The 13,980-nt window shown below is 41.0% G+C and overlaps 1 protein-coding gene across 1 annotated transcript in view; it reads right to left on the reverse strand.

Annotated features, from left to right (window-relative positions):
- Positions 1 to 13,980, reverse strand: part of LOC126426604 (forkhead box protein D3-like) — a 42,724-nt gene that overhangs the window by 7,101 nt on the left and 21,643 nt on the right. Inside the window, exon 5 of the mRNA XM_050088497.1 lies at positions 2,370 to 2,535. Coding sequence (XP_049944454.1) covers positions 2,370 to 2,535 — 166 coding nt within the window. The remainder of the gene's footprint in view (positions 1 to 2,369; positions 2,536 to 13,980) is intronic.

Genomic DNA, 13,980 nt, shown 5'->3' on the forward strand with positions numbered 1-13,980 from the left:
AGATATGGCTCACAACCACTATACAAAACCATATGTGCATCAGCATTTGCTAGCGTTGTAATTAATTACTCGCTTGTTTACCATTTGTTTGGTTACTGTACCATCTATATTGATAAGTTTTCCACAATTTATATTCTTTGTCACCAACCGGCTACATTTGTAGCCTTTTTATTAATTACCTTACTTAACACTCATCCCTATATAGTTGTCATTCTTGATAACTTCCTTTATTTGTCACTGATTATCTGGTTTCCTAACCACTGATAATTTACACTTGTTCGCCTTGATTAACTACATTACCAATTGTGAGCTCATTTGTATTTTATGCATTAATCTTTACACTGAACAGTGAGGTTTCAAACACATGTGTGGACAGTAATTACCATGTAAATATCAATATTCTCCTGTCCCACTAGCTCATCGTACAGATCAACACATCAGCAAAACAATTTGTGCAAATTTTATAAATATTTTTTTTGCACTGATGCACAAACAGTGTGTCCACAAGAGCGAGGAAAATATATTCATATTAAACATTATTATACAATACCAAATATAAACTCAACTGGTATTAAGAAAATTGGTATTAATTCTGTCTTTGATAGATGTTATTTCACTTTTGCACCTGAGCAGCAACTGACTGACAGACATTTCTTCCAGCTTGTATATACATGTGCTGTGACTGGATAATTTTGTAATGAGGACGATTTGTAATTTTAGTTATATCCTGGTGGTGAGAACCCATAAATTACCTGAACAGGATGATGACATGTGGGACACACTTTAATAACACTTTCTGTAAACTTTAAACTGAACAATGACGTTTCAAATGCAACAATAATCTTGGCGGTATGTAAGATGACAGAATGGGATGACACAAATTTTATCTTACAATACCACAACTAAATCATTTTATAGCCATACAGCGAACAGGACTTATGTACGAATGCCAGTTGATTTCGTTATTTCATATATTTGTAAGTGTTTCAATTGTCACTCACCTCTTATTTCACATTTAAAAAGTTTCTGTGTTTCACAGTGAATATTCATAAGTAGTAACTTGAATATATAATATTCTTGTTATTGTCAACATGTATCCATTACTGATATAAGATCTTTCTTCTACAATAAGTCACACTTAAAATCGATCTTGTAGGAATACTCCAAATTAATATTAACATTTCATTACATGCTGTAAATTAGCAGCAATTCGAAATTAGTTAAAATTATTACTTCATGTACTTTCATGTGATCATTTGTACAATTTATAAGATTATTAGCTGAACAAATTGTTTAGGTAATCCTGCAAAAACACTATAGTAAAAATGAAAGCTTATGTCAGTCTTTATTGAGATACTATAATGTGAAGCACTGAAGACCACACTAACTCACTTTCGCTCAGTTGGCGGAATGTTCTTAACCAAATTTTGGGACACATTATCAGTATCAGCCCATTTCCTAAATATTTAGTGACAAAGTTACTTCAGTACTTAAAAATGCACCCAATGTCAAACATGTGTGCTAATTTGAGACAAAGGCAACACGATTGGAAACTGAAATTTCTGTCGAAAAAGATTACACCACCAAAATTAAGTAACATGCAAGGAAGTGCTTTACACTGTAAAAGTATTAGTATCGATAAAATTGAAGAATTATCAATGGGAGATTATTCTACCGACCGACAGCAATTGCAGATACTGGTGGTGAGTATTTGTCCACACTTCCAATTTTTAAGATCTGTGTGTCAGAAAGGGAACTATCACACTAAACTTACTTAAACTGCAGTTGAGAGCAGGTGGTGTTAAGTACCGGACATGTCACTGTGGTGTGTAAACGCCGTCGTGTTACACAAAGGGGAAGTCGAGTGTTTGAGATGTTCTCCAAAATGTTTAGAAGGTTAGAGAAGTGTGTCCAAAGCTTGTCCTGCACACCTTAGCTTGCAAACTGGAACAACATTTATGGAACCTTGTCACGACTTTACTGAAAAGTGGAACACAGACAATCCTTTCGTGCTAAAAATCGTCACATGCGACAAGACTTTGTGTTATCAATACAGACCTACCACTAAATCGCAGACTGCAGAAATCCACATAAATAGTCAACACTTTTTTAACAGTTCTCAGGGTACTCAAGCGCAGAGCATTATTTAGAAAACCTTAAGTAATAAAATCACCATCTCAGCTTCTATCATATATTTTATTATACAGTCTTGAAACTTTATGGACTGACAGTGATGACTCATTTATTATTATATTTTTATTTCTTGTTAGGAGCGGAATAACAAAGAATTTCAGTCATACTTAGATTAATACAAATCAGAGATGACAGTTCAGGTTTCCGATGATACGGTCACCTTACTAGGTACTGACCTGTGCTCGTAGCTGGCACAGTGGGGGTCGCCAGACGACGACACGCCACCACCTCCGATGCTGACATCTACACCCTCACTGCCGCGGCTCCTGGAGGAGGAGGGCTGCTTCGCGTGCTGTCGTTGACAGAAGTTGCCGTGCTCAAACATGTCCTCGTATTGTGGGTCTGCAACCGGTGAACACAGTAATAGTTTGGTGGACAGATATCAAAGCAAACACCAGGAGATTCAACACCACTGAAAACAAAAATCTTTTCACTCAATAAAATTGCCTCGAGTTATCAACTGAGTCATAATGTCGTATTATTGCAACATTTAGACAACTTTCCTTCTCATCTTCAATGTTACATTCGTGTACAGCCGCCGGATCAAAGTGGTGTGCCAATCACATAACTCTGGAAGAGGTGGTCACTACCGTATTTACTCGAATCTAAGCCCCACCTTTTTCCCGGTTTTTGTAATCCAAAAAACCGCCTGCGGCTTAGAATCGAGTGCAAAAAAAACGGAAGTTCTGACAAATGTTGGTAGGTGCCGCCACAACTTGCTTCTGCTGTCTAATATATGTAGTGCTACACAGGCATGCTATGCAGGCACAAAGATAAATACTGGCGCCAAAACCTCTGCGTCAGTAAATAAATTAAAAGAAAAGGTAGAAGAATGTAAACATTATGCCATGTTTTCTTTCATGTTTGCCGCCATCTCATTTAAATCGTGTCTGCCTAATAAACTACGAAACTAGATCGAGACAACAGCAAACGCGGAAGAATATACATATCGTGTCATGTTTATATTCGTATTATTCTTATGCTGAATAGTGATACAGTCAGAAATGAAGCACGGCAACTGACTACATTTTTAAATCTAAGATGACTAATTTGTGTGCAGAATGTAATGTACTAAAGAGGCGTCTGCAAAGATTTTTGAACGGAGAAAAATTTTCGCTAAACTCTCGTTCAGAACATCTTCTATCATACGCAGTCTATTATTTGGCTCTTGTTGATCATTATCAAAGAAAGCAGCAGTGTAAGAAACAACAAATAGCAGTCTCTTGCCATTGTTTCGCTAATGAGATGATTCCTCTCTTTGATTTTAATTGTAAGCAGCGGTAGTGCGCACAAAAGCAAGACATGCGGCGAGCGGTGACAGCCCGTAAACACTCATTATCAGAATGTGACAAACAAACAATGCACGGCACAATACAATAATGCATTTTCAGCTTAGAGTGACGTAAACACCTATAACAAAGAGAACGGCACTTATCAGATCAATGAAAAATAATCAATCAATTCAAACCAGACGAAGCACGTAAGAAAGGAAGGGTACCCACACAAATAACGACGGAGTGCCTGACACATAGTAATGGCTACTTGGTAAAGCTTAACTGTTAAGCTTATGACTCGAACCAAATTACTCTAGCTGTATCTTCATCCAATTGACCTAAATTGTATCTCACGTTACAACGGACCAACTTTGTTTCGATTTGGAGGTGCGGTCTATAACTTTTCTCTCCCCCTTGAATTTTGAGTGTCAAATTTCAAGTGCGGCTTAGATTCGGGAAATTTTTTTTCCTTGATTTCGAGTCTCATTTTTCAGGTTAGATTTGAGTGAAGCTTTGATTTGAGTAAATACGGTAAGCCTTCGATGACGATCGCTTTTCCCAAATTTCCATTAGGTGCACGCGGTTTAATTTTTCACTGTCATTAAGGTCGATAAGTGAGGGGGAGGTTACAAGTATGCCCTCAGCAGGGCAGAGCAGTAGGGCAGGGGGTCGTGGGTTGAGGCCTGGTGCTGCCTGTTACTCCACCTGCTTCCTCTACCACCTCACATCACATTGTTAATTCACTTTTTGTTGTTGTTGTTGTTGTTGTTGCTGCTGTTGCAGACAACACATCCCCTGCAGACCTCAGTTGGAAAACACTGTTTCAGTTGACAAAGATGTTATATACTTGTAAGCCCACTGAATCTTTTTCTGTTCAAAAACAAACTCTTGGAATTCAATGATGCCGTGTTCTTGAGCAGACAAGGCTGCTGTGTCATGCAAAGAGTTATAAGAATCAGTCATCAAAGAAGCAAACCAGATCAATTGTTTTCAGCTCAACTCTGTGTAGGATGTGGCTTTAGCTAAAATGTGTCAGAAACACTCTGATGTGACAGATCTGGAGACAGTGGGTGGAACAGACAGGCAGCACCAGTCCCACTGCTGGCTGTGACATCTGCTCCAGAGGCACACGAACAGTCCACCCACTGCATTCTGTCGTCTGGCAACAATGAAGAAACAAACTGGACACTTCACCCGAATCCAATGAGTAGAAAATTGATTGAAAGGATTCCGCTGATAACCAGAACAGATTCTATCACCGAAATTCGCTGAGATGACCTGTATTCCCACCTCGATATCCAGTGCAGATTACTTTGCAAAGTGAATGCAATGTTTCTGATGTAGTTCACAAACTAGCTTAGGGAAAGAACAATTTAACTGTCTCAGTTTGTAAGCAAGTTTGAAATGCACGGAGGTAGCACATTTAACACTACCTTGCAATTTCAGCTTTCCTTAGTATTAACATCTGTTGAGCCATTTCATGGGCTGCACATTAAAACTAAGGAGTACACTTAAAGGCAGAACACTAATTACCAACATAACCTGACACTAACACATTAACATTAACAACTGCTTCTCGTTTCAAAAGCTGCTATACAATGGATAGCGTCTGCAGTGACATACACTTCTGTTCAGAAAAAAAACATAACATCTTTAAAGACTAGAAATAGGATGTTTATATTCACAGGACACGTCCCCGATAACTCGTTCCACGCGTGACGGCACCGGCAGTATTAGGCACGAATGACGTCCAGAGATATAGCCGTCCGTGCTGCATTCGCCCGGTTCCGAAGTTCATCTGTGGTGGTCGGCATTGGGGCACAGGGCTGCAACAATCATTCCGCCACATCCCACACATTTCTGATTGGTGACAAGTCAGGCGATCTGGTGGGCCAGAGCAAAAGGCTGACAATCTGTGACACCGAGAAGCACACGTTCATACAGCAACACGTGATCGTGTGTCGTCTTGCTGAAAAATGGTGTCTGGGTTATTGTCCAGGAAGGGTATAGGCTACAGATCGCAGAATGTGATTCACGTAGGTCACAGTGCCGTGGACACCCACCGATTGTGATTTGCGGTGATACCCAAATAGCACCCCACCCGTAAGGCCTCGAGTTGTCTTGTACGAATGCAGCCACTGTGATGCTGCTCCCACTGTCTGCGGTGAGCCAATACGCAGACATCATTTTCGAACAAACAGAACCCGGATTTATCCGAATACACTAGTCGACGCCATTCCGGTCCGCGCTGACGTCGTTTCACACTCAGTTGCCGTCTAGCACGTTTCTGCACATTTGTCAAAGGTAGGCGGAGAAGTGGACGACGCACACCTAACCCGTGCCGTAATAATCGGCAACGGACTGTCACCCCTGATAGCATACAGTGTGTTACACTGTACCACTGGCACACCAGATGCGAGGAGCATGCAGATCTGTCCTGCAGTGCCATTTGGATGAGGTGTCAATCTTCTCAGATGGTGGTCTGGGTGGAGAGACAATCTAGTCGTGTTCTACAGCCTCTCATGAACCACTCTGCAAACACGCATCGCACTGCCGAAGCACTTCGCCTCGCACTGCGCCCTCTTTCACACTCGCGGTCCCCGCATACGCCTGCAATGCATTCTGCAAGTCTGCTCACGTCACACTTGTCCGTCACCTTCAGTTTACAGCGACAATGAGAGCTGCAGGAACATTTTACCGGCAGATGGTGTTGTGCCACGATATCAATGTTGACCTCAAACTGGCAGGCTGACACGGTTCAAATGCTAATCATTTCTGCAGAACATACTAACATACATGTCCTGTGAATATGAACATCCTATCTCTAGTCATTCAAGGTGCTCCGTTTTTTCCGAACATGAGTGTATTTGGAGCACTTCAAGAATTTTATTCAAATACAGGGTTATTACAAATGACTGAAGCGATTTCACAGCTCTACAATAACTTTATTATTTGAGATATTTTCACAATGCTTTGCACACACATACAAAAACTCAAAAAGTTTTTTTAGGCATTCACAAATGTTCGATATGAGCCCCTTTAGCGATTCGGCAGACATCAAGCCGATAATTAAGTTTCTCCCACACTCGGTGCAGCATGTCCCCCATCAATGAGTTCGAAAGCATCGTTGATGCGAGCTCGCAGTTCTGGCACGTTTCTTGGTAGAGGAGGTTTAAACACTGAATCTTTCACATAACCCCACAGAAACAAATCGCATGGGGTTAAGTCGCGAGAGCGTGGAGGCCGTGACACGAATTGCTGATCGTGATCTCCACCACGACCGATCCATCGGTTTTCCAATCTCCTGTTTAAGAAATGCCGAACATCACGATGGAAGTGTGGTGGAGCACCATCCTGTTGAAAGATGAAGTCGGCGCTGTCGGTCTCCAGTTGTGGCATGAGCCAATTTTCCAGCATGTCCAGATACACGTGTCCTGTAACGTTTTTTTCACAGAAGAAAAAGGGGCCGTAAACTTTAAACCGTGAGATTGCACAAAACACGTTAACTTTTGGTGAATTGCGAATTTGCTGCACGAATGCGTGAGGATTCTCTACCGCCCAGATTTGCACATTGTGTCTGTTCACTTCACCATTAAGAAAAAAATGTTAATTCATCACTGAAAACAAGTTTCGCACTGAACACATCCTCTTCCATGAGCTGTCGCAACCGTGCCGGAAATTCGAAGCGTTTGACTTTGTCATCGGGTGTGAGGGCTTGTAGCAATTGTAAGCGGTAAGGCTTCTGCCTTAGCCTTTTCCGTAAGATTTTCCAAACCGTCGGCTGTGGTACGTTTAGCTCCCTGCTCGCTTTATTCGTCGACTTCCGCGGGCTAGGCATGAAACTTGCCGGCACGCGTTCAACCATTTCTTCGCTCACTGCAGGCCGCCCCGTCGATTTTCCATTACAGAGGCATCCAGAAGCTTTAAACTGCGCATACCATCGCCGAGTGGAGTTAGCAGTTGGTGGATCTTTGTTGAACTTCATCCTGAAGTGTCGTTGCACTGTTACGACTGACTGATGTGAGTGCATTTCAAGCACGACATACGCTTTCTCGGCTCCTGTTGCCATTTTGTCCCACTGCGCTCTCGAGCGCTCTGGAGGCAGAAACCTGAAGTGCGGCTTCAGCCGAACAAAACTTTATGAGTTTTTCTACGTATCTGTAGTGTGTCGTGACCATATGTCAATGAATGGAGCTACAGTGAATTTATGAAATCGCTAATAAAATATGATTATTGATATCTGAAATGGGTGTACACCAGTTAGATAGGCAACTTCACAAATCCGCTGTGTAGCTCGGTAGACAGATGATACCTTGATGCCAGGTAAAAATATTTTAATTTTATCTACATCTACATCAATATTCCCCAATCCACCTGACGGTGCTTGGGTACCCTGTACCACAACTGGTCATTTGCTTTTCTGTTCCCCTCACAAATACAGCGAGAAAATAATGACTGTCTGTATGCCTCTATATTAGCCCTAATTTCTCATATCATGTGTTTGTGGTCCTTGCATGAAATTTATGTTGGCAGCAGTACAATCATTCTGTAGTCAGCTTCGAATGCCAGTTCTCTAAATTTTCTCAATAGTGTTCTTTGAAAAGAATGTCACCTTCCCTCCACAGATTCTCATTTCAGCTCCCAAAGCATCTCTATAAGACTTGTGTATTGTTTGAAACTACCTGTAACAAATCTAGCAGCCCACCTCTGAACTCCTTCCTCGGAGTCCTTTAATCGAACCTGGTGCGGATGCCAAACACTCGGGCAGTACTCGAGAATAGTCGCACTAGCGTCCAATATGTGACGGCCTTTACGGATGAACCACACTTTCCCATAATTCTCCCAATAAACTAAAGGTGATGACCATTTGCCTTACCGACCACAATTCTCACATGCTCATCCCATTTCGTATCGCTTTGCAACATTATGCCCAGATATTTAAATGATGTGACTGCGTGAAGCACGACTATTAATGATGTATCTGAACATTATATTTTAATTTTTTCCCACTCACATCTGCATTACATTATATTTGTCTACATTTACATCTACACCACCTAAAAATTTTGTCTAAGTCATCTCGTATCCTCCCAGGGTCACTTATCTTTGACATCTTACCTCTGACCTCCGCATCATCGGCAAACAATCGCAGACTGTCAGATCGCGTACGTGTACACAGAATAATAGCAGTCCTATCACGCTTCTCTGGAGTATTACTGACAATACCCTTGTCTCTGAAGAATATTCACCATTAAGGACAACATACTTGGTTCTATTACTTAAGAAGTCTTCGTGCCACTCAAATATCTGGGAACCTTCTCCATATGTTAACAGTCTGGAATGGGACATGGTATCAAATGCTTTTTGGAAATCTAGAAATATTGAGTCTGCCCATTGCCCTTCATATACAGTTTGGAGCTGTTTCCCAATGCCATGGGTGCTTACTACTGTGAGCTCCATACAGGAGTCTGTGCAAAGGTCAAATGATGGTACATGTCTACAATTCTCCTACGTGAATGATTTCTTAAATGTGAAATTTAAAACTTCAGCTTTCGTTTTATTTTCTTCAACTGCCACACCACATTGGTCAACAAGTGACAGAGTGGAAGCCTTACATTTGCTTAGCAATTTTAAACAGGACCAGAATTTTCTTGGATTCTCAGCCAGATCTTTTGCTAATGTAAGCCACTGGTAGTAGTTATTTGCTTTGTGCATAGAACTTTTCACAGATGCAGGGATCTCTATTGTGCTTTGCCTCTCATAATTTCTTCACTCTCTTTTGAACCGAGAGTGCAATATGCTTTGCTTTATCATAAAAAATCACCAACATAACAGTGACACACCAGCCACATAATAAAGATAGCTTAGGAATATGAAACAGAAATGATCATGTCTTTTGAATATTTTAAATTTTAATCAGCATAATTAATACTATTTAAATATTTTACCCCAAGAAACTTTATTTTACTTTTCCTTTTTAATAAAATGAAATACAAAATTTATTCACTCTTTCTTCTAGTGATACAAGCACGTAATGAATTTGTCACCTTTTCAAGTCCCTCGTTGGACAACTGTGTGTTTCCGCAAATTTTTACCAGTCGTACTTCTTTTCCTTCAACACTTGTTCAGTGGATCTCTTGGATCCCAAAAAAACCTATATCATCCATATTCCTCTATAAGCAACATTACATTCTCTTCAAACCACTCCATCCCTCATACAACTCATGTAAGTAGCGAAAGTGAACATGACAGCAGAGTAAATCCTTCTGTATAGCTAGTGGCAAAGTGGAGGTGATATGAACTTCCTGTGACAGTTCACTAATAACTGACAAACGAAAGAAAAAAAACAAACACTAGCGAATGTGAACCAAAAGCAACCAAATATAGTTTGCTAACCCTCGCTTACCATTCCCATTTGTGGACGTTCCTCAGATTGTGCCGCCTATGTTGTTACTCTGGTTTTTATTCGAGCGACATTTCAATTCCTCTGCTGTTAGCTTCTGGTGTCCCTGGTTGGCCACATTCTATCAAGGACCCAGAGACAGTGTCACGTTCACTTGTAAACCATAGTTTTCTGAGCTTATTTTGAAGAAATGGGATTTTGGGAGAGATTTTTACGGCTCCTACTGGTGTGCAACCATCATTGGATGGATAGCAATAACAGGAAGAGGAAGAGTGGGAAACTTTTAACCAAATATTATTGATGCCACAAAAGTGGTAGTTGTTTGTACTCCTCATACACCGTGAGTTAACCTTTACGTCCACGATGGTGGTGAAGCCACGAAGCCGGAAGCCTACAATTGTCTCTATCAAACTACTTTCATTCTTGGAGACAACTACTTCTTGGACTTTTCTTCTGTAAATGATGCGTTTCTTGGATAGTATCCATACTTTATTGGCACCCATTTTATTAGTGCATAAGTTCAAAGTACTTTTATTTTCCATGTTGGTATTATGATTGCTTTGAGTTTATTTATAGATTGTAATTTTTTATTTGTAGTTCAGTGTTGCTATTTAAGTTTACATATTGTCATTTTGAGATAGCGAGTGAAGTTGCGGACGCTACAAAACGGGGTGCCAAGTGAAGAAATCGGAACATTTCCAACACAGGCTTAAGTTTCAGTTCAATAAAGAGGTGACAGCATCGGAGGCATCCAGAAATATTTGTGTGTCGCATAAAGGGATAATACTGCTGGACAGAGCACAAAAAGAAAAGGATTTTCTCATTTTAGGGACGATTGTTTTGACATTAGTGACTCTACATTCAGGAAGACCCCTCGGGATTGGTTAAAGACTGTTTAAACACATTAATCCACTACGATCTGAGTCAGTGTAATCGAGAGCTGCCAAATGTTATGAACTGCGATCATTCCACCATCGCACAACATTTGCATGCAATGGGGAAGATTCAAAATTAGGGCGTAAGCTACCACACGCTATAAGCCAAAATCACAAAAATTAGTGGGTGGTCATACGCGCATGTCTTATTTGCTTACGAGCAACTGGCTTAACACCGACCATTCCTATTTTGTACCATCACCGAGGACGAGAAACGGTGTCTTTATGCTACTGTACGGAAAAGAAAGGAACGGTTGAACCAGAATAAAGCACCAGCGCCCAGCACAAATACCTGTGTGCATAGACAAAAGATAATATTGTGCATCTGGTGGAACAGTGACTATGTGGCGTACTACTAATTGCTTCTCTGAGTTGTAACCATCACTGCTGATATTTACTGTCAACAACTGAAACATCTCGCAGACAGAATCAATGAACAGTGAGCAGGAAGATTGCGTGAAGCGATGCTACTCCATTATGCTGAAGTGACAAAAGGCACTGTACAGCAGTCGGGTTGGGTAATCATACTGCAGCCAACTTATTCACACGATCTTGTGCCATCAGATTTTCACATTTTCAGCTGTCTATCGAACAACCTTGAGGAATTTCGTTTCTGAATGATAATGACCTCTGAATACGCCTGGACAAGTTCTTCCCCTCAAAATCACTTGATTTCTACAGTCGTGGAATTGAAAAGTTACTCCAACATTGGCAGACTGTTGTAAAAAGTGAAGGAGAATACATTATTGATGACTAAAGTCTCTGTTATGTGTATCTGTCGTGTTTAATAAACTTACGGGAAAATGCTACCAACTTAAGCGCCAACCCAATGATGAACAGTCACAACTGCAACACATTTATTTTTTTATGAGGTTAATGGTTTTGTTCTGTTTTAGACCATCTTCAGACCTCGGACCACAATTTTAGACGGTGGCTGTGAATGGTGCAGGCTCTACGACTCCACGAGCACTTAGCACTTGTGGAGCTGTAGTGCGTGCCCTGTTCACAGCCACCATTTACCGTCACAGTCTGAGGTCTGAAGATGGTCTAAAACAAACCGAAACTGGTAACCTCATAAAAAATGATGTTTCATGCAGTTGTCCGTGTTCAGTTTTAACCCAATATAAATTATGTGTGGCATTTGTCCTCATTAATCTGTTCTTTCATTGTCCTCTCAGTTTGCCTATGTACACTTTGCCACAACCACACGTCACTTCACAGATTCTCACAGACGGAGGTAATCAGGTGCTTCCATTTCCAGTTGTAAAGACATTTATTTTGCATTAATCGAAAATTGTTGTCTGTATACCATTACAACTATTGCCCTTTGGAATAAGTCAGTCCAGGGAGACTGCTTTTTGCAAGTGAACACGACAGTATCCAGCTAATTAGGGAATTAGAATATCCTGAAGAAGATACCACCACAGTGGTTGAAACACTCATTGTGTGCGAAGAAACTGAAGGCAACCACGATGAGACCTTACAACCTACAAGATTTTGCCTTCAACATCAACCACCACAAAAACCTGCAGACTTACATTATCACTGACATATTACAACACAGTAAAATAGCCAAACAGGACAAAAAAATCATTTCCTCCTAGGAGGTGTCATGCTAACACCGTGTTACTCCACCTCCGGCTTTCTTAACAGCCTCAATTTGGTGAGGGAGAGAGTCACAAATTTGTTCAGATATGCCATATCGAACTGAAGCCATTCATCAAATTGAAGGGATGCTGACTGCAACATTTCACCCAATGTCCCAAAGGTTCCCAACTTTTCCTAAGGGATTAAGACAGGGTGATTAATGGGGCAGTGGAGTGTGATAAGATGCACCAATGTTTATCAAACTGAGAATGCACATATATAAAAACAAAGATGAGGTGACTTACCGAACAAAAGCGCTGGCAGGTCGATAGACACACAAACAAACACAAACATACACACAAAATTCAAGCTTTCGCAACAAACTGTTGCCTCATCAGGAAAGAGGGAAGGAAAGGGGAAGACGAAAGGAAGTGGGTTTTAAGGGAGAGGGTAAGGAGTCATTCCAATCCCGGGTCTTTAAATATGTCTGCTTGTGTTTGTATGTGTGGATGGATATGTGCGTGTGTGCGAGTGTATACCTGTCCTTTTTTCCCCCTAAGGTAAGTCTTTCCGCTCCCGGGATTGGAATGACTCCTTACCCTCTCCCTTAAAACCCACTTCCTTTCGTCTTCCCCTTTCCTTCCCTCTTTCCTGATGAGGCAACAGTTTGTTGCGAAAGCTTGAATTTTGTGTGTATGTTTGTGTGTCTATCGACCTGCCAGCGCTTTTGTTCGGTAAGTCACCTCATCTTTGTTTTTATATATAATTTTTCCCACGTGGAATGTTTCCTTCCATTATATTGAGAATGCACATATGTAGCTATGTTAACACACACAACACTTCGTCACTGAGAAACTTCCACATACGACTGAAGACCCTCCCTTTGAAATTTATTTTACCAGTACTTCTGTCGAACTGTCTAAATTCCCAGCACTCCTAAACTGACAGAGCAAATCATTGACACCACCCAGGTGGCAAGTAATCAATTCAATATTTTGCTCATATCCACAATAACCTAAATATGTGGGGCAAAAGCCAAGTTATTGAAACCACCCACAGTATATCACAATACAACCAGTATTTTGAACAACACCCTCCACCACACTGTGATTTGAATGCCACATTGGATCATTGGTTTATTCAGCACCTTGGATCTTTTGAAAATAGGAGAAATGGCAACTTATCAGACCACACAACGCACCTCTGTCCGATACTGTTCTATGTTGCCACTCTCACTGCCATTGTCACTGCAAACTCAAAATGTGTAGCTCGATGTGCCTCAGAGAAATGGCCTGCTGTGAAGTATCCAACCCCACACGCCCATCGCACGTCGTTACCTTTGTGATGTTCAGTCAGGGGCAGGTCAAGAAGGAACTGTTTTATTCACTAACGCCGGCAATTCTGACACGTGTGCAACCAAGTGTAATTATGTCATTAACAAGGGCTAACAATGTTTTTTTGACCCCTGCTCCTACACCACATAACATGCTTACGAGTGGTACATTATTCCTTGTAGACACTTCAAACAGTACATTGTACACCAACAAATCTGCAACTTAATTCCCTTGCTCCTACACCACATAACATG

The sequence above is a fragment of the Schistocerca serialis genome, chromosome 11 (assembly GCF_023864345.2).
Source record: "Schistocerca serialis cubense isolate TAMUIC-IGC-003099 chromosome 11, iqSchSeri2.2, whole genome shotgun sequence".
NCBI classification, from domain to species: Eukaryota; Metazoa; Arthropoda; class Insecta; order Orthoptera; family Acrididae; genus Schistocerca; species Schistocerca serialis.